General features: G+C 39.2%; 1 protein-coding gene across 8 annotated transcripts in view; it reads left to right on the top strand.

Moving 5' to 3' along the window:
* Positions 1-26184, top strand: part of ATP2C1 (ATPase secretory pathway Ca2+ transporting 1) — a 62087-nt gene that overhangs the window by 5883 nt on the left and 30020 nt on the right. For 2 of the 8 annotated variants that reach the window (XM_032106808.1, XM_032106802.1), the window contains exon 2: positions 25864-25974. In XM_032106808.1, the coding sequence (XP_031962699.1) occupies positions 25864-25974 (111 nt within the window). Of the gene's footprint in view, positions 1-11183; positions 11282-11500; positions 11586-11792; positions 11813-12106; positions 12353-25844; positions 25975-26184 lie in introns of those variants that run through there. The other 6 variants (XM_032106826.1, XM_032106816.1, XM_032106857.1 and 3 more) reach the window with 6 other exon arrangements.

Raw genomic sequence — 26184 nt, 5'->3', positions numbered from 1 at the left:
TGCAAAAACTAATGTATATGCTAAATTTGAGATGACACTTTGAAAATGCTGCTTGCTTTGAATGACTAAGGCACTCTGATTTTTGTGGTTAAACAGAGACTTGACTCATTTTTCTAATGAAAATTTTTCCCTCATTTCTCTTATTTGTGTTCTGAAGCATAAAAAGCTCTGAGTGCTGTGTATCCCTGGGATGCTGTATGTCCAGAATCTAAAACATTTTGATTCTCTGGGGCTGATGGATATTATGTTGTTTAATATTTTATGCTTAAATCCATTGTGTCAAAACAATTACTATGATCTAACTGTTCCTTACAGTTCACAAAATCATTTGGAAAACTCTAGGTCTTCTGATAGAGATGGGTAGATCAGGTATCTTCTTTGTCACATCAGCTTCTCCTAAGCTCATTTAGATCAACATTTGAGAGACTGCATCAGAACAAATCCCCATGTGGTCTGATTTGTCTTTGCACTAGACTTCCTCCTGTAGTCATATAGAAATTCCTGTCAGGACTGTATGAAGTTTTCCAAGGATTTGCAGGTTCTTGTTTTTTTACCCAAAGTAGAATTTCTGCTTGAATTATGATCAGTGGCATCAAAGCTTGAATGTTTTGCCTCTTCAGATAAACCTCTGTGTTGAATTACCATCTTATATTTCAACCACAGGCTGGGTCTCCACTGCTTTTTATCAGACATGACTAGACAAGTTTTCAAGCATATGTGATGTCTATCTATATAGACACTTTTTAAGATGAGCAGGTTTTGGTGTTGCCATAAGAAGCCAGCAACTAATACAAACCACTTGGAGAAACCACTAGGCTAAGCAAGGATCCTAATTCTAAGGCACTGAGCTTCTGCCTTTTTCACAAAAGCAAAAAGGAGCTGTTTTCCAAACAGAAATCATAGAACTTATCTAGCTGCTGATGGACTGTGGCAGCTCTTGCCTAATGGTTTATTCAAATTCTTATTTTAATATGTTGAAAATGTATTAATCTATATGGTCAATGCTTACCTATTTTTGGAGTCTAAGTTTGATATGATCTTCTGAAGAAATCTTACATCATTGACATTTTAAATTGTATTACATTTCCTGAAATACTGTTTTTAATTTAGGCATTTTTGTGACATAGATATTGCATCAACCAGATGTGGCCAAGTTGGATGGGGCCCTGAGCAACCTGGTCCAGTGAAAGGTGTCCCTGCCCAGGGAAGTTGGAACAAGATGATGTTTAAGGTCCCTTCCAACCCAAACAATTCTGTGTTTCTACAGTTCTTCACTTAGGCAGTATCATGACTGAATGGTTGTTGCTGACAGCCGTTGCTGGGGAAGGGAGGGGAGTGGGGCAGGCAGACTGCCACTTCTCAAATCCAGTGAAACAAAAACCTTAACAGAATAGGCTGTGCAGTAGAAAGCTTATTCTCTCTTTAATCCTTAAGCTCAACTTTTACAGCTTTATTTAAATAACTGGTAGAACAGTACATGTAAACACAAGTATGTCAAGGATTAACGCCAAGAGAAAAGATTCGAGAACTAAGATATATTCAATTACTGAAGCTTTATTTGAGTACAAATGAAACAAATTATTTGTAACTAAAAAAAAATCTGTCTTATTCTCCTGTTTCCTCTCTTTTTCATATAAGAATATGTCTGCCAGATACAGATGGATTAGTTTTACTTTTTGGAGCCTTCATGTTAGCATTTCTAATGTCATGGAAAGACAAGGAACCCAACAAAGCTTAGGGAGCATTTAAAGTTCTGAGACAGTCAAACAGAACAGACGCCTGATTTCTGTTTTCTTAACTGAATTTCCTCAGCTGTGCCCTGTCAAATCAGCTTCTTGCACCATCAGATGTACCGAACCTGCGCCACAGTTAAGAGGTACTGTGCTCATGTGCGCTCAGTAACACATGTATTTATTTACATTTCTCCCCAGGAAATTAGACAGAAACACAGCAGCGCTAGTTTTTTACCATATTTTAAAAATAGTCAGAGCTGAAACTGCTCAAGAGGCATTAAAAAGGGCTAGGTGAAAATGCTTTTGAATGTTTGAAATTCCAGGACTGTCAATTGCAACAATTACAAAAATGATTTAGCCTTTCAAATTTTGATTTCTTTTCAGAGAAATTTCATTTGGCCTTTCTATTCAAGTTTTGAGGTTCATGCTTTCCAGATTTTCTATGCAACTAAAAGGATTAGAAGCCTTTTTCAGCACAGGCAAACTTCTTTGATATAATGGCACCGTTCCACGATATCAAACAATACAATATTAAAGCCCAGGAACTACAAAAGCTTAAACACAGCAGTGTTACAGGCATTAGGCTTTGGGTTGTAACCTTCCTCTGGCATTCTTGCCATGTCAAGCCTCTCTATGGTACTTGCTTTGCATCCACAGGAAGTAAGTTTTAGGCAGCTACAGCCTAAGCCCAGCCCTGAAGACAAAGCGGGGAACCTGAATTAGTAAAAGCAGTCTTAATAATAGTGGTTGTCTTTCATAGTAACACATGGCATTTTCACTGAGGGCTAAAATAAAAAAATATTTGCAGCCATCCTATATCTAGGACTCAGAAGTGCTGGCCTTGCTGCTAGAAACTTTTAAACCTGACCAAATTTCGTGTAGCTGCTCCTTCAGTTACAGTGCTGCAAAGAGCTCTGTGTTTGAGCAGGGCTAATTTCACATGGAAGGACAGGATGTCATGCCACAGCTATTTAAAAGATTGCTTGGAATTGCTGTCGCCAATGACTAAGCTGCTTCAAAATCATTTAAATATATCAAAAAAAGAAAAGAGTTCTGTTTAAAGAGAAGTGCTTGTGAAGCTTGCATACCTGCAATAAATCTGAGACTCATCAGAAAATATTTGCTAAGAATTTCCCATTGCGATCAGAAGCCATTGTGTGCAGAGATGCAAAAATGAAGTCACTTGTTTTTTTCTTCAGTGCGGATGTACTTCTTTAGGTGGCCTAGGGCTTGGTGGGGCAAATGGTGGTATTCCTTTTGCCACAAACTGCAAAAGGAAATGCTGTTTTAGAGGTTTTGGCAAGTCTGAAAATGGACTTTATTTTTGTTCACCTATTTTCAGTTTCTCTGCTACAGTTCTGCATTCTTTATGCTTTGACCCTAGGAGCAGTATCTTGATTACACTCTGTAGGATGTAACAGCTTAATTGCTGCAAAGCTTAATTTATTCAAACCTAGCTCTCTCTCTTTAGATGTCACAGTGAGGCTATGGTTTAGGATAAAACAGAATATATAAACAGGAAAAACTGCAACACTAAGGTTAGTTTATTCTGCATCCTTTATAATCTGTCCCTGGAAGTGAAAAACAGCATCACACTGTACATAAATGTTGAAGATGTGAGGCCATTAAAAACCAAAGATCAACTTTTGAAAAAGAGAAAACAATTGGGAGTGAAAATTGTGGGAGATATGGAAGATGAATTCTTAAAAGCACCTGGTTTACTGAAATCTGTATCTACTGAAGAACATAATCCAGGAGTCCTGTTTTGCAACTTCAAGGGAAGCAAAATCAAGATTTTGGTTCTCAATGCATACACACATAAGCAATTTCTGATTAATCCACGTTGCTACTACAATGCTTCCAATGATTGTTTTGTTTTGTTTTTTCCCTGGATGGATGATTTTCCACAGGTGAATGACTGATGAATCAGAGACATTTACATCTTGGTATGTTTTTATTTCAGCATATTAAGTAAGTCATAGATATATGGCTGGATAGATATATTATTTGACATAACCTAATAATAGGTAAACTAATGATAAACAGATTTATGATTAAGTAAATCATAGCTATAATAGGAATAATAGAAATATAAAATGTACAATATATTTCATGTGATGTGATAAGTATGTTCTCATAACAGTATCTTAATACAACTTAAGATAATCTTCTGACCTTAAATATATTGTATGACATATGAAAGATATAGGATAGAAATCATGTCTCTCATTAGATGTCAAAACATTCTGGTCAAGTTTTAAAATAGTATATAGGAAATTCAGGGTTAAAATTTACTTTAAGCTGAACTTCAAATAGGAAACAAGATTTTTGCTATTTATCACTACCAGTTTCTGTACTCTATTTATAGAGTTGTATCCTCACAACTCCTCAACAGATCTGGATTAGGCTGGAGGCCCTCAAAGATGGAATGAGAACTGCCAATTTTTTTTCCTGAATGAGAAATGGGTTATTTTATTCTTCCTTCTGGATAGGCAGTTGTCATGCTGAATTGTACTGAATGTCCCCACTAGCCTGAGGGTGGGGAGGAGGGCCTACGATACGAGTTTTGACTCTTTTTAAATTAAACCCTCCTCTGGTGCTTCTTGGCTTGTTGCAGATGCACAGAACGCAGCTGATGTTAGCTGCTGAATTATTGGGAGACCGAGGCACACCTCAGGGCCCTTTTAACCTTCCCATTGCGACAGCCTGCTAGAATATACTCTCCCAATTTATATAATATAGCTGTAGGGTTTGTCCCTCCCATATCCACTCCTGTCACTTTCAGCTGGGGCTGTATGCAACCTTTGGTGATGCATGGACTGAATACGTAATCTATTATTTAGAGTTAGGCTACTAAAGATGGTGATGTTGCTGGGTAATATTTTAGCACCTCTTTTCAAGGCAGACAGGAGCCTTCTGTGAAGCGTGTGTTTGCTTTTTAATTCCCTAGTGCTGAAGTTTGATATTGATTAGCAGTGGTATGGAAACACTCCTGAACACTTGTTCCCACCTCCACTTCGTCCCAGCACAAGCTTGTGTAGCTGGATAGGGGATGAGGTCAGAATAACCTTGTTAAATTTGGGTATTTTACTAAGTTTCTAAATGTTACATAACCTGTGCGTGTAGTTTTTATTCCTCCCCCTGCAGCCTTTTTGTTGACTTTGAAGAAGAAAGAAAGCATCTGAATACATATTTAGTCTTTCAATTCACCAGCTGGGCCTATCTTAAAGTTAGGGGTCTTTATGATAGAGCACATAGTTGCAATAGAAGCACACTGCATTAATTGCTTTTATCAGTAACCTTTACCAGCTTTAAAAATGTGACCTCAGACCACTCTTTTTAAGACATGAGGGAGGAAAATATCCTCTGTATATTTGACTTCCATTTACATACAAGTTTTATTAATACTGAAAATAAAAAGGTATATGGGCTCTCCCATAAAACAAAAGTTTGTAACAAATTCCTCCCAACCTGAAAAGCTGCCACATGCTTTCACTTGATAACATTTTTTGGCTCTGAGTCTGAATAAAATTTCACAGCCCATCATATTATGCTTAAGTGTGTTATCAAACAAATCATCTTATTCTTGCCAGAAGCTGAAATGCTGTAACTAAGTAAACATCTGTTTATTAACTGCCAGCTCCTTACTGAGTATTACCTTTACCCTGTTTTGCTCTCACCCATGGTCCTGGAGAAGAATTTCCAAGAGAGACTTGGCAAGCTTACTTGTCTGTAATATATGCAGCATTCCTGAAATTCTTGGCACATTAGCCTTGAATCAACTCAAATGAAAGTACTTTGCTGTTTCTGGTTTCTTTTAGCTGTTTATAGTTTCATTGTCAAAATGTCTTTATTCTCCACCACAGACATCTTGCTATAATGTAACTGAAATAATTTAAAAGTAAATGGGGTGCCTTCTTTGCCATGTAATAAATTGCAGTACTCCTTCAGAAAGACATAAACATTTACCAGGGAAGAGTTTTCCACCTTCTGCTGTATTCAGACCACAACAGGATGGTAGCTGCAGCTGGCAATGCAGAGGAGTGGAGCCTTTGTCCTGTAGCAGACATCCTAACAAAGGCATTTTGCCTGCCTCAGCCAAGACTTCCAATAGTAGCTTGCTTCACCGCATATTCCAATTATAGAGCACATGTTTCTTGGCTGTCTTTAACAGGCAATATGAAACTAGATCTTTACTTCACAAAATGTCTCTGGAAATGTGAAGCCTCCAGTAAATAGGATAGAGGCACTTGAGAGAGCTTCCACATTAGTAGTGAAACTTTTACTGGAGCAGTCAGCTTTGAAAACAGTCACTGAGGGTAAAACAGAAACAGCTGAAGAGCTCTGTGTGTCTTAAATAAAGGGAAGGGAAACCTCTCTGGAAAATGCACAATTAATATTTTTAACTATTTCAGAATGGTGCAGCTGAAGGAAGAAATAGCAGGTGAGTATTGAATATGTGGATGAGAAGGAAGGTATGAGAGAAGAAAAGTATGGAAGATTTAATGCAGGTTTGAGATAAATTGAGAGCTATGGTCAGAAAAGTGAATTAATTTAGTCTTTCCCTGAAGGATAGATTAAACCTGATTTTCTTGAATGCTCTGAGTATACATTCACAACAGTTCAAACTGATAAAAGGTTTTAGTCCTGTGACTGTTCCACACTGCCTTCCTGCACTAGTTCTGGGAGTTCAGCAGTAGAGCCTTTTTTGAGGTAGGCTTTCTTCCTGGCTAGATCAGTCCTCCTGAGCTGGGTTACTAAGAGAGGAGAGTGTCAGGGCCATACAGAACTTGGCACAAGCAAAAAGGCAATCACAGAAGCCTGATTTTATGTCAATTTAAACTGCTGTGGTGCTGCACCCCTTCTCTGAATGTATGATATTGGTAGGGATGCTACTTAGGGATGGGATGACAGGGTTAAATTCAAGTGGTTTAAAAATCAGCCAAACAAAATTTAAGACTACCACAAACCAAAGTTCTTTAATTAGCATAATTGCACAGTGTCAAGACAGGGCTGAGTTAAGGTAATTTGAAAATGTAGTTATGTTTCTTACATCTTAACATGCTCAGAATTATAAAATTAAATGAGCACTTATTTCCTTTGGGAAAACGGTATCATTTTTCTTCTTTTAAACTTGAACTGTTTTTATACATACACACACACACTCACAAACATCTGAACTTTAGCTGGAATTGCCTTGGGTTTTCCTCTGGAGAATTCTATTTGGAGATGAGGTGATTGCTTCTATCTGCTTCTATCTGCTGTTGAACAGCATGGATGGAAAGGATGTGGAGATGAAATTTGCAACACAGGCTTTACAAATGATGTGTCATTTAAAGTGTGTAAATTAGAAGGTCCAGTGTCATTCCCTCCCTGTCCCCACTCCAGTCATACAAGTACTCTGTAGAGGACTGTAAAAGCACTGGTGACTTTTTGACTTCCAGATGAAAGACAACAAAAAATGAGATTAAATCAAATGGAAATCCATCTTACCAGAAGCCAATTATTTTCTACCATGAAAGCTAATTTATGCTCAGTGTATTGAGGGCTGTTTGAATTATACCTAAAGCAAAGCAAGCGAGCAGTGGAGAAACCTGTTTTGACAGAAGGAACATATATGAACCCTTTCTGACCCAAACTGAAGTGCCATAGAAAGCTTTGTCCTTATTAAAGTACTATCAGAAAAATGTCTCTTGTTATAATGTATAAATAAATTCTCATGAGATTAACAAAATTTGCAATAGATTTCAGTAACACTCAACACTGACAGACTCTAAACAAATGCATCTTCAGAAGGATACTATAAAAGGATACTTTAAAAGGATCTGGAAGCTCACTTGCTCAGAGCAACAAGTATTTCAAGGGCTGTTATGGTCTGAAAAGTGACTTCAACAGGATTCTGTGTAATAAATCTCTAATCTGTGAACAATGCAGTTATAGGTATCCTTGTTATGTTTAAAACACATTTTACTGTTTTGGTAGTGCTGTAGCACAAGGGAGCTATTGAGATGAAGATGAATTGATTGAGATCCCAAAGACTAAACCAAACCTGAAGTTCAGCTTGCATATAAACAAGCTGCAGGTTAAAGCCTATCTGTTTAATGCCATTAGACTGAATTCTCCCTTCTTTGCTTCCAACTGATTGATGGCACTTCCTGGAATTTAATGTATTTACTACTTTTTAATTTTTCCAAGCTTCCCAGAGGCCTTTAATTGTTCTGAAGAAATAGAAAAACAGCTAAGAACAGCCTTTTGGGTTGCTTCTAGATTCAGCACACAGAAGCTATGTATGCTTTTTTACAGCTGCCTATTAAAAAAACCAACATGTAAACAAAACATAGACAACCAATTTCTTAGCCCTAAAAGCCTAAGGGACCATAAAAAGTACTGAAAGCAGCAGTGCCTATTCATGCACCCCATACCTGTTCCAGCACCTTGGCTGTGCCAGAACAACCACTTCTGATTTAATTAGAGAAGTCTGTATTCACTGATGTGCTGGGTTATTCCAGACATGAATCAGTTCCCACATGAACTTAGCTGTGGGTCAGTTTGTGGTTGTGGGTCTGAAATAATCTAGTGGCTGCCTGCTGCTGACAGCCCTTCACAGAAGGCAAAGTCTGACTTGGCCATTGATAGGAGGTAAATGATGAGAATTCTGTGGGGAAAAGGACAGGGAGGGGATGGAGTGGTGGTGTGGTGGTGGTTGGGCAGCAGGAACTCTTTTTTGTTGATGCAGAATGCTAAGGTGGTGCTGTGTGGCACTGAAACCTGGCAACACAGCAAGAGAAGGAGAATGCCTGGGGCAGGGGGCTGCTTAAGTTGCCATTGTATGCTCCTGAAACTTCACTCTCCTGAATGCAAAACATTTTCCAGAAGGTTTGCTTGCTTTTATGAAGTATTTTCCAGACTGTGAACTAGAAAGAGAAAATGCTGAGCTATCAACCACCACTGTTCAGTCTTTTTTCCCCCCAAAACCTATCAGTATTGCATATCCTTTCAAGTACTGTTTTTTTTAAAGAGATTCCTAACTGTGACATTTAAGGACTGTTTTTGTATCTTTTTCTGGTTTGTATATGTATTTTCACTGGAATTATTCTGTTTGTGCTAGACATGTTTGCTCATTGGAAATTCAGAGGAAAATTTTATTGCAAGATTTTTTTTCAAGATTAAAAGAAGTAAAACAAATATTATTGTAATTTGTGAGTACAACTGGCTACAACAGGTTCTGTAAGCAAAGCCTTTTTTTAAATTTCAGACTTATCTCTGCAATCATATTTTAATAATGTGCTTTGGTTTGCCAAATAATGCCTTTGCCACACACTTTAATGAGGCTTCCTGAAGATATTAAGGCTGTCCTAATCCTCTTGTGTATCAAGCTCACATTAAGGATGGGATTTTTGAAGAAACAATATTTAGCAGCAGTTGTAAATAAAATACTTTGAGCATTGTCTATTAAACAGCCACTGTTTGCAGGTGTGGAATATGGCAGAAACTGTAATATAATTTTCAAGGATGGATATAGTCCTTGTATAATGCTGAAGAGATGCTTTCCAGCTGCCTGGCACCATCACAGGCTGTAATATTGGCAGATGTACATAGTGTGAAAGAGATTAAGCCTCAAAGATGAAACTTTTTTAGGTGTTGCTGTAGAGTAGGACTTGCTTTTGACTTCTCTTCTTGTGAGATACGTGAACACAGTTCTTAGTTTCTTAGTATGCAGACTTTGTCACAGATATTTAGGTCTCAATTGTGAACAAGCTCAGTAATGTTCAGGAACTCCCAACCTTCTCCCCAAAACTTTTCACGATGTAAAGAAGTCGAAACATGTTGTGGATGCAAACAGTATTAGGACCTACAGGCTTTGGTTTTTTCCTTCCTGAAACATTTACCTAAGTTTTTAATATTTAATGATAACATATGATATTGAAAGCAAGAGCTGCCTGTTTTAACAAAGTAACTAAATGTTTTTCTTGTTGGGTGCATCAGTTTTGTGTTGAAATTGTGGCATTAAAATTGTGAGCATGTCATGAGTATCTTGGAATGGTTCTTAGTTTGCCTTACATACAAGTTAACAGAAGTGCTGTCTTGGAAGAGAGTCACTGCCACTTGTAGTGGGATACTTCACAGAGTAACCATGGAGACCCTCAAGTAACATGCTAACTTTATGGGACAGGTCAGAAATTATGTACTAGGTAATCTCAAACTATTAACCTGTCTGTTGTCATCTTAATTTCCTGAATGCAAATATCTGGAGCTTTTACTTTAGGGCAGCACTTCTAACTCTTCTTTACCTCTCAAAATATATTGACAAATCTATATTACATTAGCACTCAAAATTATCTTCAAGAGCTTCAAAAGAAGCAAGGATGCTCTTTAGCTTCAAGAGGCATGCTATTATGAGTTGTGAGATTTATTTGAAATGTTAAAATTCAGTTCTGTTAAATGCTGCTGCTTATGAACTGACAAAGACTGGTTTGGTTTCTTCTGCTGCTTAAGAAAAACAAAGCCAAAGTGACAGGTTGTTAATCATGAGATGTCAATGCAAGTGCTTTTTTCAGACCATGTTGTCACTGTTCCTTTAGAAATGGGATGTAAAGCCTACAATTAGCACATCTTCATTAGATTTTGACCTTGAAAGTTGAAAGGCATTTTGTTCTTACTAGTAGTGTACATCATACCTTAAATTAAAATTAATCATCTCAGTGGAAGTTACTTTTACTTAAAAACTTCCCCAGATGAAGAGCTCAGCATCACAACAGTAGTTTCAAATAATATTCCTTTGGTGTCTAGATAAGCATAATTGAGTTGATAAAGCATTTTTTTTCCCCCAGAATTCAACTAGTTATTAGGGTTGGTGGTTTCATGATTGGTAGCTAAAACCTACCTTTAAAAGTAGTTACCTGATGTGTTTAAGATTTTGCACTGAGTCGATTTTTTTTTTCTGCTAACATTTACAAGAATATGATAATGCGGTGGTGCACAACCAACCAGGGCTACCAGCCTAGACTGACTGTACTGTAACTCTAAGAGGAGCTACGTAAGGCCTTAAGATGGCACGGGGGAGATTCCCATTATTAGGGAAAAAAAAATCACTTTTAGAATGATCAGGCATTGGAATAGGCTGCCATCAAGGGAGGTGGTGCAGCCACCACCCCTGGAAGTGTTCAAGAGGCGTCTGGATTTGGCACTGAGTGTTATGGTTTAGGGGTCTCAGTGGTAGTGCTGCGTGCACAGTTGGACTGGATCATCTGCAAGGTCTCTCCCAAGCCTTGATGATTCTGATTCTACTCCATGTGCGTGACCCCGGTTTTCATGGGAGGGCAGCAGAGCAGCACTCTGAGGCGAGCGGGAATGACGGGGTTGTTTTCCCACGCCAGGAGGGCCGGGTTTGGCTCCCGGCGCTGGCGCCGGGCCCGGCGGGGCCGAGGGCACGGGCCGGGCCCCTCAGCACAGCCCGGTGCTCCTCGCTCCCCGCGCCGGCCGCTCAACGCCGCTCTCGGATCCGCCTTCTCGCGGCACCGTGCGGCTGCTGCCCGGGCAGAGGCGAGGTGGGCACCGGCCGGGCGCCTCCATGGCTCCCTGCAGGGGCTGGGCGTTCACACGCGTTTATTTTCAGCCGCAGCGCGGCTCGGCTCCCGCAGCCTGCAGAGCTGCCCCGGGAAGCCGCTCCGGGGCACAGAGCACCCCCCGCGCGGCTGCCAGGGGGGAGCGGGCGCTGCCAGCGGGGGCGTGGGCGGTGGGCGTGTGTGGGCTCCGCCCGCCCTTCCGCCGCGGCGCCCCGCCCCGTCCGCCGCCTCTGCCCGCGGAAGTGAGCGGAGAGGGGATGCGGCCGCGCCGCCCCGGCGCACCGAGGTGAGAGGCGCGGCCGGGCGGCGGGGCCGGGGCGGCGGCCGTGCCGGAGCTGCCGCTTGCGCCTCTCTGCGCTGCCACAGCCGCCTCCCCCGCGCTGCCCCGCGGCCTGCGCTACGGTGCGGGCGGGGCCGGGGCGGCCGAAGGGGGCTGCGGGCGGGGGTCGCTTCGGGCAGGCAGCGCTTTCCTTCGCCGCTTCCCGGTCTCCCGCCTGGCGCCGAGGATGCGGGGTGCGGGCAGAGCGGGGAAGGGGGGGTTACTTGGGGTGAGGGTTTATTTTTAGGAGCGAACGCCCCTCCCCGGGCGGGACGAGGCTGTTGGAGGCGCTGGTGGCGAGGGGAGAGCGGCGGCGCTGCTCCTCCGTGTTGCTGTAGCTGCTGGGCGGCTAATCCTAATCCTCATGCTCGGTGGTCTCTGACAGCTCTGCGGGCTCCCTCTGTGTGCGTGAGCTGCTCTGCGCTAGGCAGTTCATACGGGTTTAGTTTTGTTTTGTTTCTTTTTTTATAATTTTTTCCTCTTTTAGCGTTGGTTTCTCTTGCAGATGTTGCTGCAGGTGGGGGCAAAGGGAGCACTGTGATTGCCTGGGATCTTGGGGCATTTCTCTCTTCACCTTTCCGCTCCCGCTCCAGCGCTGCTGTTGCTAAAGACTTTTGTAACTATCGACTCAAGTACAATTTCGATGGAAAATGAAGGTAAAGGTCTCATCAGACTCACTGACTTCATTGGAGCTAAGAGGATTTTTGCATGCAATTTGGTGACAACTCCTACTGGTGCGTGTGTATGTTTTACCGTTCCAGGGGTTCGCAGGGTTGCTCTCATGTGTTAATCTTGTGGTAGGGATTTTGGTCTGCATTTTGAGATTTAAGATTTGTAGCATCATCGTTTTTCTTTATTTCTGCTGCTGCTTGTAGAACTAATTGTCAGAGAGATTTTATTCTCTCTTGACAGCTACTTAAAACATCTATTGTGCGTTTTAATGCTTTATATGTTTGTAATAGAAACATTTTATTTAGACAGAAGCTTCTTGGCATTAGTTGCTTGGTATTTGCTTAGATGATATGATTCTCTTAAACATCTATTTCAGGATGAAATTGTGAAGTATTAGCTGCTTTTTACTTTGAAATATTTTGTGTATTTATACGTTCTCGAAAATTACTCAAATTGCTCTCTTGGACAGTATTTAATTAAAAAGTGATGCTGAAGTTTTGAGTACTGAAAGAAGTTGTTCTATTTTGCATTCTCCTTCTTGTCTAGTTTGGAAATTACTTAATCTGGGGAATTACTTCAATTTTTTAGTGTCAGCCTTCAGTTTATGCTCTGGGAACCTTGAAAGCCCCTTTGCATTGTGACAGTGACTGTGAACTTAATTGATTTTTTTTTTTTCCTTTTTGCTTGTTTCTCTTTCTATGTGACTCTTTATGTTGAAAATCTCTGAAATTTATTATTTTTATTATTATACATGTAGGAAAAGAACCACTGATTACCCCCACCTTAGGTCATCACTTTTCTTTGAACGTTGGTGGGGATTTAGGTGGCTACTGGATTTCCTTTGCTGTAGGTTGTTACATGAGATGTTAGGTGCTCCTTTTCCTCCCACCCCAAAAGAGGGCTGCTTTTTTAATACTTTGACTTGAATGAAGAACTGAATTGAGACTGTGGGGTAGACTTAGGTTATTTTTTATGGTTGGATATTGTTCTGTTCTGAAATACGGTTGTCGTGGATGACTGTAACGTTGTGGTAATTGTGAAGTGCAACACATGTTGAAAACTATATGGGTTGCTTTCATCTGGCATTTCAGAACTTTTTTCTAACTTTAAAATCATGTTAGAATATTTTAAATTCTATTCATCATGTCTTCCAACTGGATATTTGTGAAAAAGAACGTGGACCTTGTTAGGTGGCAGGAATTTTTGAAGTGCACAGAGCACCTCTAGGAGATTGGTCTTTGTTTTTAGAGGCTGGATAGCTGACAGAAGTGGGGTCGGTGCCTTTGCATTTCAGTCACTGTTGCAAGTGAAAGGGTTTTGAATGGGCAACGCCCGGGAGCGGGGGAAGGCAAGTAGGGATAATACCGATGAATAGAATTACACTAAGGGGAAAAAAGGTATCTGTGTGCCAAAACCCAAATGGCAGAAAGACTTTTAATGCCTTACACTTCTGTTATCAAATAAATAGTATATCATAGATGTAGCGTGCAGTCGAGTTGTGTGTGATAGTGTGGCTTATTCTTCCAAATGCACAAAGATGGCATTTCTAATGGAATAAATAAACTATGCATAAAAATTAGTTATATTTGTATGATAGAAATAATATTAAAAGGCTTTATCTTGGGGAAAATACTTTAAAATATGATCAAATGCATATTTCAAAGGCAGAAATAAAGGCTGTGGTTTATTGAGGGTTTTCAAAATGGGGTAAGCTTATGGGAGTAGGAGAAAATGATGTGTGATAAAAAGACTGAAGTGGTTCTCTGAACACATGAATGACTTCTTCTCCTCCATTTCTTCTCCCACACCCCTCCATCTCATAATTAATTGAGATGGGCATGGATATTTACAACTGTGTACTGTCTGTTTTGGTGTTCTTGGTATTTCTGAGCCCTTCTTTTTCTAAAACTTGACATTTTGAGGCAGCTAGACACAACAGCTTTTGTATTGGAACTTTTCAGCACTCTTGAGGCTCCTTAATGTATTTTCTCCTGGTGACAGCTGAATAATCTTTGTAATCTTGTAGAACAAAGATTGCATTTAGAATATTTTTAAGCTTTTTTTTTTCCTTCAAGTATGTGTTTGAAAGGTCTCTTAGGTTTAGATATTGAGCAAGAGATAGCAGATTGTTGTTGTTGTTTTTTTTTTTCCCTCCTGTATTTGAATGAATGTTCAAGATTGGGAAGTGGTGAGATGGTTTAGAAAACGGATGTTTTGCTGTGTTAATTCAGTACTCATAAACAGTATTGTGTGTTTATGTCTAGGCTAGTTAATGTTTTGTCCTGAGACTTTGTGGTTCCTGTTTCTTGTGTTGGGTTGATTGAACTTCCGCAAAATTTCGTGTTTCTCATGGTAATGAGGAAGAGAGAATTTCCCATCATAGGGAGATTTCTGCTTGATCATAAAACTATGAGTTAGAGGAATGATGTTTGTATTTCCATTTGGAAAGATGGAGTTTAGTGACTTCTTTCCATTGGAGGAGCTTTTTCTTAAACTGTAGGCAGTTAGGGAAATCTTGTATGGACAGAACATAATTTTGTAATTTCTGCCTTTTAGCAGAAAAATAAAGAATAATTCAGGTTTCCTAGACTTTGAGCTTCTTTGAGGTCAGACCATGACTACAAAAACGAATTGTTAAATAGGAGCATTGTTTTGTTATCAAGACCTTAGGCAGTATTTGTTTTCATATTGTTAAGAGCCTAATGGAAGAGGTCAAAGTAACATTTTCCTGCAGAAAAGATTATCCCAAAATCATATGGAAGGTTGGTACAAAAATTCAGACCAGACTTGCTGCATGTGATAAAACATTGTGTGGTGATTCAGAAATCCCCCTTTATCCTCATTGTTTTGAGTCCTAGTTAACTTTAGCTAATCTTCAAAGATGGTGGTTAACTTCAGCCTATAGTCTGTAGTAATTTCAGGATAATTTTGATGATTGCGTGAGTAGGGAGATAAAAGTGAAGACTGTTTTGTTTCTTAGAAAAAGGTACTTTAGTTGTTCATAAAATCCTGACAAATTAATAATTTGTCTTGTGCTTGTAGTGCAGTTGAATTTCCTACTGAGTTTCATGGGTGGTGGTTTTGGTGGTTTTTTTTTTAATGATGAAAATGGGCTTACTTGCTAAACTATCAGATTGAAGATCAGTGAATAGGTTTTGGGGGCAGTGAGTTTCAGCACCCTGGACTGGCTCATCATGGATTAGGCAGCCGTAAGTACTGAGGAAGGGGTGGAGCGTGTGTACATGCAACAGACAGCAGAGGGGGAAGGGATGCCTGCAGCAGCAGTGGCTTGAAAACAAATTAAATGGTTCCAGAGTGGCATCATCAGTTGTTCATTAAGTAATATCCAAAATAATCAGATTGAAATTTGCGATGGAAAATGTTGGAGATTCTGAAATGGACTTGGTGTTATCACAGCAGTTCAAATTCCTTTTGGAATGTAGATGATTTCTTAACAAAATAATAGGTGAAACAAGAAATTTGATATTCATTGATCACAGTTTTTTACTATCTGCAGCTTGCAGATAACTAGAAACCAATACTTTACACTTATGTTGGCAGAAGTCACATTTTTTTAACTTGGGGGCTAAGGTGAGAGAAGCGAATTTTTCTCTTTTTTTTTAAAAAGAAGTGTGAGTCTTCACTAAAGACCAATTTCATTCCTATATTTAAACAGTACTTCGATAATTTAAATAACTGCTAAATTAATATAGCTCAGCCTTGCATTAGGAACATGTATTTCCTTTATAAATGAACAGTCAGACTCATCTTTTAATCTATTTGGTTGATGGAGCATTAGATAGTTTTCGCCTTTTCTTTCCCCTTTTTTCCCACGCAGGTAAGTTGGAAATGTTAATGTATAATAACCTAGAAGTGATTTAACGTGGTGGCAGTGTGAGTTCAGATGTTGCAGAATGTATGTGTAGTTATTTTGCTCCCTTTGTAACTTCTTTACTTGAAGAATCTGTGGCGTAATCTCGTGGTGAGTCAGGAGAAGCATTGCTGTAAGGAAAATGCAGACAGTTCTTAGGGCAGCTAATTCAACAAAAGAGAAACAAACATTTTCACTTGGATATTTTTTGGTGATGAGTGACAAATACACGGTGATTTCAAGCATCTTGGGGTGCGTTTCTGTAGGACTGAATAAAAGGGTCTCCTTATTGCTGAAAGAAGATCCTGCTCTGACTCGTGTTCCTGCGCTAGTGTTGCGTTGACTCTCGTTGTTGAGTTTCTCTGTCTTGCTGGCTTGGCAGAAGGTTAGCCCAGCCCTTCCTTCCCCTTGCCCTTGTTGGGCAGCTTTCTGTTGAGTGGGAAAATGGAATGGGTTCATGAAGTGTTCAGGTAATGTTGAAGAAGGTGAGGGACAGATAAGTGAGACCTGTTAGCTTGACTCAGTTCCTTATGTAATCATAGGTTCCATTCAGTATCAATTCACCCACAGACCACGGCAGAATTTTGCAGGAGTGGCATAAGTTAATAAATAGATTTTTAGTTTTGATTGGGTGGAAGAGTTGAGATGATACCTAATTGACACTGGGTGATAAAATTGACATTTGCAGTGTGGTTTATAGAAGCTAGAAGGAATGATAAAGTTACAATGCAGGGAAGAGAGGGAAAATAAAATACAGTAATCAAGGTATAAATTTGGGCAAGCATCTGTTTCTAGTTATTTGTTTTGTAAACATTCTGCTCTAAACAATTAGAAAGGATAAAATGGATAATGGGTTAGCAGATGCCATCTACAGAATCTTTTACAAAGGCTTTTAAAATATTTTTAAGTCATAAATTTTCAGCAGCACTTTTTTCTGCATACATAATTCACAAAAAAAAAGCTTTGTGAATACAGTGTTGCTGCTTTCTTGATAGTAATCATAAGAAAGCTTATTACCATAAGTAGAGTAATTATGCAGTGAGTTATGTTTGCATTTAAATTGACACTGACGCTAGCTTGGTCCTGAGAAGTGTTGTAAACAGTAAGTTCAGTATTTTTTTACTTAGAAATTAATTTTGTTGCATTATGAAGTGACTGCATAGCTGTCAAGGATATAATCAGCTATGGGGTCTTGAAGCTTCATTATTTTAAACAAATACTGAGAAAATATTTGTGTTTTTGCTTAATACCATTATATGGCAACTAAATTCTGCATGTCATGGATACATTAGTAGCATATCACAGGGTGATAAAGTTCTTTCTTTTAGTGTTTGCCATTCAAGTGCCATCCTTGATTCAGAGAAGCTCAGCACTTCAGAGTGTTATGAGATACAAGCAGACTGTTGGAGAGCAGCCATATGATCTTATTTCTAAGCTTAAATGTTCCTTTCTAGAAAGTTGGTGACTCTCTGGCAAGATAAATGACTGATACTTAGACCCAAAGTCTTTTTGGCCTGTAACTTCTAAAGGGCTTCCCGTGAATCAGGATTTCAGCTGAAGCAGGAACTGGTTAGAGTCAAATGTGGGACGGCCAGCAGTACTCTCTTCCTTGGGCAATGAGTTCCTGAGCTGATCCAGTTCTGTTATATGTAAACTTTGCTTTCATCGAGGCACTAGCATTGATTTGATCGTTTTAGAGTGTGCTTAGGATTGTTTATTTTTTTTTGTTCTTCTGATTAATAAGTAATGACAAATGTAAGAAATGTTCAAGCAGACTTTTCCAGTGTCCAAGGGTTTCTTTGAACAGGGAGATCAAAAACTGAATATTTTGGCCAACGAACTATAGATGGGTCTGATGTGTTCGTCAATGCCTTCTTGGTAAAGCTGATGCCACCTCCAGGCTTTCAGCACTGAGGCTTTAAACTCACCATTGTATATCCTCCAGAGTATGCATAAATGCTCTAAATGGTAAATCTTTCGTAGAAATGAAATAGAAAGCGTGTTTGGCATTCTTAAGTTTCCACTGTATTCTACATTAAATAAGGTAAAGGAAGATAAAGTGATGTTGGAGGTTTAGTTGGGTTTTTTGTTGCCATCATTCTGACAGTGCACAGCGCTGGAGTCAGGTTAAAGTATGGTTATTTTTGTGAAATGTTTTCTCTAGCTAGAGAGCAGCAGTTGTCACTCACAAGGTTTGCAAGATAACCACATGGTGTATACAATGATTACAGCAAACTGCCCATCTTTACTCTTTACTGGTAGCCTCAGTTGAACTACATGTCCTACTTTCTGTTTTTTAAATTAAAGAAGACATGAAGAAACATCCTGAAAGAGTAAAATGCATTCCAGGTTGTGGAGACATGTTTCTCAGAGAGTGTTCTTGGAAAGTATTTTTAGGACCTGAAAATAGTTCTTGAGCTTTATAGACTATTGTAGAGTTAATAAATTGCATGTTAAGTGGAGCATCTTACTCTTTATTACACTGCCTGAAGTAGATGGGGTTGGGGATACATTGCTTAAATATTTTACGACTTTCAAGCTAGGACAAACCTTGAGATTTAAAATGGTCAGTGCCAGTATTCGATTTCTGTTTCTTAGTTGATCAGAAATGCCGTAGTGTTGTGTATCAAGGAGCATGGTTTTGCATTATGGTTGTTTCATTGCCATAGTGAAAGTCCCAAGCACTGCTTAAGTGGTGTACTGGAATATGAGGCAGGGGATTTTTCAGGCTTACAGGGCAGCTTAGCCGGTTGTTCTCATAATTTGGGTCTTTATATTTCTTTGGTAAATGGATGATGTCTATTGCCCATTTTCTATAAAGTATTATGAAATTACACACAATAGCAAGGGGCTGAAACTATGTGACTTCCTTCCTCAGAATAAAATTACTCTGCAAGGAGAACTCATTAATGCAATTTAGTGTTTCTCTTTCCTTCTGGCTTTTTTTAGGGTCAGAACTTTTCTATGTGAATTTCCTTTGATGTGGGGGCTCCTGGTAAATGTTTTAACTAAAATACTGTTGAGTAGGAGCAAATTTTTTTTGACTGTTAGAATACAGGGTTGCTGCAGCTGTTTCCCCAGAAGTGAAAAATCATCACACTTTTCCAGAGGAGTACATTCAAAAAAAGACAGTAGACAGTAACTTCAAAGCCTTCAAAAAGTATTTCTGGGCAAATAGTGCCTGGTAGAAAACAAGAGGCTTCTTAGTTTGCAGACTTCAGTCTTTTGTGGGGTGGGAAGGGACAGTTCTTTGCAGTGACAAGTAAAGTACTCTTTTTGCAAATCGGTCGTGGATGTTTGTGTCTAATAAGTGTTGGCACTTCTTGTTCTAAAAAACACAGCATTATTTCCCACAGAGATATGTGTCAGAGTTCAGTGCTCTCTGACCAGGTTTTTTTAGATAATCCACCTAAGGAGGGTGCAACACTGAATATTAGGGCAACAAAGCTGGTGAAGGGTCTGAAGCATAAGTCCTATGAGGAGCAGCTGAGGGAGCTGGGGTTGTTTAGCCTGGAGAAAAGGATGCTCAGGGGAGACCTTACTGCCCTCTAGAACTACCTGAAATTAGGGTGTAGCCAGGTGTGGCTTGGTCTCTTCTCTCAGGCAACTCATGACAGGACAAGAGGACACAGCCTCTAGTGGTGTCCAGGGAAGGTTTAGGCTGGACATCAGGAGGAATTTCTTCACAGAAAGGGTGATTATGCATTGGAATGGACTGTCCAGGGAGGTGGTGGAGTCACTGTCCCTGGAGGTGTTTAAGGAAAGACTGGATGTGGCACTCAGTTCTGTGGTCTAGTCAACATAGTGGTGTTTGGTCGTAGGTTGGGCCCTGATCTCAGAGGTCTTTTCCAACCTAATTGATTCTGTGATATCAAATGTGTGTTTGAAGATACTTGATGTTATGTGGGTTTTTTGATTTAGGAGAATGACACATTCATATTATGTTTTCAGTATATTTTGTAAGTATAGTTTGTAATTAGCAAAATGTAGAAATTGCAGTACACAGTTCAATCACAATACCAGTGTGATTCCCATTTCCTGTCTCTATAATATCTGCACCATTGTGATGCTGGGCATCCCTCATCTCCAGAAAGGATCATGTGGGTTGAGACCCCATATGGTGCTCCTGAAATTTTGTCAGTGGTTCAGTGCATGTGAGGACATATGAGCCTGACCAGCATGGGAGGGGATGCAAACTCAGACATTAGCATTCTTTTGATGAAACTGGGGAGAAATATTGATACCAGTTGATCCACTCAGCTGACTGAGGTGTTTATCCAAAGCAAAGGCCACCCTCCAGTCCCACTGTGTAGAGGTCAAGTCAGCCTCTTTGTAACAGCTGTAGTTGTCACACCCTGCATTATTTCCTGAGCTTCATAGGTGCTTCACCCTTGCTCATCTCCTCCAAGCCTTCTGTTACAGGGCTTTTTTTGGTCAGTCACTGTACTTGAGTATTTATCATATCTAAATTTACAGTGTTTTGAGGCTCATTTGAAAAGTTGCTGGTTGAGGATCAATTACAGTTGGTCTTCATGATTAAATCACATATGAGGTACAAACAACTGTATTAATTAGGGTAGTTTGTAAAGATGAGGCCTTCCTCAAGGTAACTTCGAATTTTATGCACATAATTAAGATGTAGATAAATTAGTTCAAAAGCCAAGAATAAGACATTAAAAATCAGAGTTTACTTAAGGTAAATTTGTAGACTAACTGCATTTATAGTTTGTGACCTTGATGGCACTGAGTTTTCTTTATTTTATTAAATCTCTATTTGCCACACTCAGCTGCTTCTGCCTGCTTGTTCTGCTAGCATAACTGGTGAATTTCTCTGGAGATTTAATTCCTGTTAAAATCTGGTGTAATTTCACTGATAAAATTGACTCATAGTCATAATCATGTTGAGAATTGCTGGTTTCAAAATGGTCTGAGGGCTCTTTGTTTGCTCCTCTCTGCCTTACCTCCACTTTTTGAATCCTGCTGTGCTTCAGGGGTTTGCTTCTGGCTGTACAGTTGTTCTAGGATTTACTCTATTAAGTGTGCCTAATGACTTTTTTTGTGTGTGCGCGCGCCTGGCTTTTTGTGTCTTGTCATCACTTGGCCATGGTTCTGTGGCTGGGACCTGTATTGAGGTTCCAGAAGCATCTTGCCTTCTCTACAAAAGGGGGAGGGAAAGATGGCATAAACATCTAGTGAAATAGATATTTTTAGGGTCATTGTTAGCTAGTGACTCAGTAGAATCACAGTTGTGATGCTGAGCAATGATCTATTGAAACAGAGAGCTTGATGATGCTTAACATAGATGAGATAGTTATGCTTGAGAGAAGACAGTTAAAAATTTGCATCTCCAAAACCTATGGCCACAATGTCCTAATGAGTGGGAGAGGATTTTTGCACTTATTCTTCATATCTGATGAAACTGACAGAAAAAAGTGTTACTTCCATTCTGGGTGGAGTCTTTTTCTTAAAGATTCCTTCCACAGCCAAGAGTCTTTGCCTAGTGGGAACTATGTCCGAAGTCTGTGTACATCTACAGGGAGAGATGCACAGACCTCTGTGCCCATTGACATCTAGTTGATATCTAGTCCTGTGTGCTTTCAGGGTTCCAGACAGTTCAGGAGAGGTAAGTGCTTGGTATTTAAGTATCTTACTGTGTGCACAGGTGTCTGCAGAAGTTGATCTGTGTTGCCCCTATGCACCTGTTATCCTGGCTCCAAATTGTACAGACTTGGAGAAGAACATGCTTCTTATGATCTGAGTTTTTTAAACCTTTCAGTATATATCACACATGGTTTGATCATATAGAAAATTCAGGAAATGAGAAGCTTGTAAGTTTCAGTCTGGTGTTCAGTGAAATACCTTTTATTATGTTGTTGAACACTACTGTTTTTTTCATTGTGGGGAAGGTAGATAAAAAATGAATCCTAATTCTTACAGAGGGTGAGGAAATCTTGATTCTTTTGGGATCCCAGTAAGAAAGGCATGAACACTTGAAAGGCAGATCACTACTAATAACTGGGAAAAAGGCAATAGCAAGGTGTAAAATCATATGTCCTTTCTGATGCTGGGAATCCTGAGATGATACATCTTTGGAAGGCTCTCTGGTCAGGGCATGGCACACTGTAGGTCTCGTTTGCTCATTGTTCATTAGTACTGTTATGGGGTTTTACAGTACAGAATCATCCATCACTGATAGTAGTTGGGCCTGGAATGAGGGCTTTGAAGTGTCCCGTGGACAACGTGCTCTAATATCCTAACCTCATTATTAAAACGGCAGTTCCTGAGCAAGGTGCATATAATATTTCAAGTGTGAAAGCATACTGTTCACATACTTAAAATGAAATGCACATTGATTAGTTACACATTGATTATGTGGACATTCATTAATTGTGCTATTGATTGGACACAGCATGACTCAGTAACGATCACATGGTATCCATGATAATCAAGTACCTGATGTGGATCACTGACTGCTTACACAATAATAATCTTACAGGCAGATCATTACAAACAAGTTGAAAGGTCTTTGTAGTACTTGAATTGGCATGAAAGGGGTTCACTTTTACAAGGACTGATGGGACAGATTCAGGCAGCCTTAGTGAGTTGTTCCGGTGGACCTGAAGATTCAGAAGGAATCTGAAAGAATCAGAATTTGTTTCAGTACCTGAACTTAAATTTCATTGTTTTGTGAACATCTAGGATTTTTTTCACTTTTTGCTGTTCTCTATAGATTTATTTCTCTACTACATTTGTATTTTGTACTTGCAGGTCAGTTGAGTAGCTTTATGTAACATTTGCAGGGCTTTATATTAGCTAATTAGCCAAAGTGTTTTGGTCACCAGTTTGTCTGAAAATAGACTTTGCTATGAGAGTGTTCTAAATTTTTGGACTGCTCTTGGTGAATGTGGATCCTACCATTTGCATTCTCTGAGCAAGAAGAGCTGAAGTTCCCCTTGAAAATAATTGTAAAAGTATATTGATGTCAGTGAGCCCTACTGATGGATAATAGACTCATTTTGCTAAGCTGAGAAAAACAATGGTAGAGATAAGTTGTTGGTACTTCATATTGGTTACAGTAGAAGGAAGCTAGGCAGGCTCTTATAGCCTATGAGGAAGAAGAAAGAGTAACACACCACTCTTAACTAGTTAACTAAATTTTTCTTCAGTGGAAACAGAACCGAAGTCTGAATTTCTGGTAGTGTAAGCCTTCCAGACAAATTTGTATTTATTTTGATAAACATCCTTTGGTCACAGTTCCATGATTGTATGATTGATGCATATTTCTTGGCCTAGAAATGATGGTGTGTACCTTGGAAGTGGTCCAAGAAAAGCCCTTCCTGAGGCAGTGATTTATTTTTGTTATTCACCATCCTGCTGCTTTGTTCCTTGGTGGAATTAGCTGCAAATGGGGAATGGAAAGCTGTAGACATAGAAGCTTCAATGGTCGTGCTGCCTATCTGGTATCTAACATTGGCCAGTATAACGTCTTAGCCCGCATTTTCTTTATCCATATAAAAACTTGGCCTGCAATGAAATACTGAACTATTTTAAGGTATCAACTGATGAATGACAGAAAATTAATTGCTGCATAGGATGGAAAGAAATCTTGCTGTATGTGGGTTGTTTCCTTTAGTGCAGAGCGCTGTGGTTCTGGGAATAGCTTCTGTTGGATACCTTAAAAGGTGTTGCGGAGGCCCAGATCTCTGCTGTGCAGATCTGGGCAGCAGTGCAAAGGACTGTAGAGAGCACTTGCCAACAGTATTGAAGAAGTAGTTTATCTTGTTTTGTGGAAGTAATGCATAGTAAAGGCAAAAAATCATTTCCTTGAATACAGTTATTGTGGTCCAGCAGATAGCAAGCACAGCTGTTTTTCGGACCTAAATCTGTTATGTAGCCCGCTTTATATTTTGTGAGGGGAACAGTGGTTGGTTTCTCATTGGCTAAGGAATTGAAATTTAATTTGTGGCAATGTTGGATATTTGAAGCTGTTCTTTTCTGAACTACAAATGTAGTTTAATCTACAAAGATTGTATGGGGTTTTTAGAAACTAGATGAAGATCCATCCAGAATTATTGTACAATGGGTAATTTTGCTCTGGTGAAAGGAGCTGGTTATAAAAAGACTTTCTGAGCCTTTATCTTTGTGATCCTGTATCAGATTTTCTCTGTAGATTTTTTTTTACCACATACAGTACAGCATTCTTCATAAGTGTGGGAGATAATACGAATGAAATACATTCAAAATGACTGGCTTTTTGAGTGCCACAAAAAGGTTGTCAAAATAAGCTTTGTTGTTGCACTGTAGTTCTGTGCTAATGAAGATTTATTTGGAAAACAAACCTGATCTCTGAGAGAACCCTAACATTTCTGTTTAAGGATATTTAAATTCTTAAAATAATCTCAAATAACTTGTTATTAGATTTCCTGAAGTCTTAATTGATAATATTAGGGAAATGACCAGTTATGTATCCTTTTTTGGAGTTGTTTATGTTTAGCAGCGATGTCAGTTGCTAGAGGGAAAAAGATTTTTCTCAGCACTGAAATTTGTAATGGCTGTCAGTTCATTTCTGCCTGCCCTTACTGGGAAAGCATGGTTGCTCAGCACTTTTGTGAGAATGTGGAGTCATCTTGGTCGAAGTCATATGTTTGTGGGCTTGTTTTGGAAGAGCACTTAGGCTTAATGGTTTTCTGCCCTAAACTGTTGTTTGGAAGTGATAGAGAAAATGAGCTACAATAGTAGAGTACATGGCCAACAGTGTGCAGTATAGAAAATGAAGATTGTCATACTTCTTTTAGGACATAAAATGCTGGAATCTTTTAATGTGTTGTCATCTTTAGGTACTTGCATTTTAAGTCTCAGCACCCATAGAGGAGATATATACAATACAGTAATTATTTCCTAAACCATAAACACACCAATTGAAATTCTGTGCAAGTATAATGTGAAAACCATTTCTGTGGTCTGCATGTTTGCATGTTAGGTCTCTTCCAATTAAGGGAGGGTGGATGTGTGTGCAGCATGAAGTATTAATTGTGTAGTGAGATAGTCAGCAGGAAAAAAGAGCTTCAAACTCCAGCTTCTCATATAAACAAAAATCAGAAACTCTGAAGTTTCATTAAATATCAAAGCAATGCTGACCTATGCAATCAATGTTGCTATTGCGCTCTTCTGCAGTTCACAAAATTTTAGCTTCCTAAAATTACAGAAAACATTACTTTTTATAGCATTGATTTGAAGCTTTTGTGCTGTAGTCAAGTTTTAGTGCTTCACTTGCATCTGTACTCTTGTTTGAGGTTTTCTTAGTGGTTATTCTCCTTTCTTTATGTACAAGAAAATGTTAATAGGCCTGCTTAGATCACCTTCATTAATGAGTAGAAAGTAGGAGCAGGGGGTGAAATTTATCTGGAGCGACTTTCTGACTAGATATTGATGATAATGATAAAGGATTAGTAAGCTATTTTACTGTTAGGATCTTTGCCATCACTGAACACGTTGTTACAGAAATTAGTGTTCTCACTTGCATGTCCAATGTTTTATTACTGGAGGTGGTAACTGCATGAAAATAAGCTGAATTGTAGATTATTTAAGTGCAATGTTTATAAAAAAACTACCTTTAAATGGTATTAATACTTAATTGCTCTGGCATGTGTTGTTTGAAACTAAACATTAGCACTCCCCTTCAGACTTTGGTTTTGTTTCTAGGTTGCACGTCTTCAAAAAATCCCTGATGGTGACAATGAGACAATGATTCCTGTACTGTCTTCAAAAAAAGCAAGTGAATTGCCAGTTGATGAAGTAGCAAGTATTCTGCAAGTAAGTAATTTTTTCATATAGAATGCACTGATATTACCAAACAGTAAGTTTGATATTTCTTAAGGACAGATCTTGTAATTGAAAGTTGATGCATTATCATGCTGTTTGATATTAGGTATTAGCTGCTTCTAAAAGCAAGTTGGTTTTTAAATTGTTGCTAGAAATGCTCTAATCTCTTAATATAAAAAAAAAATTTGAACATTTGCAGGG

The sequence above is a fragment of the Corvus moneduloides genome, chromosome 1, assembly GCF_009650955.1.
Source record: "Corvus moneduloides isolate bCorMon1 chromosome 1, bCorMon1.pri, whole genome shotgun sequence".
Lineage (NCBI taxonomy): Eukaryota > Metazoa > Chordata > Aves > Passeriformes > Corvidae > Corvus > Corvus moneduloides.
This window is presented reverse-complemented; position numbering and strand designations above follow the sequence as displayed.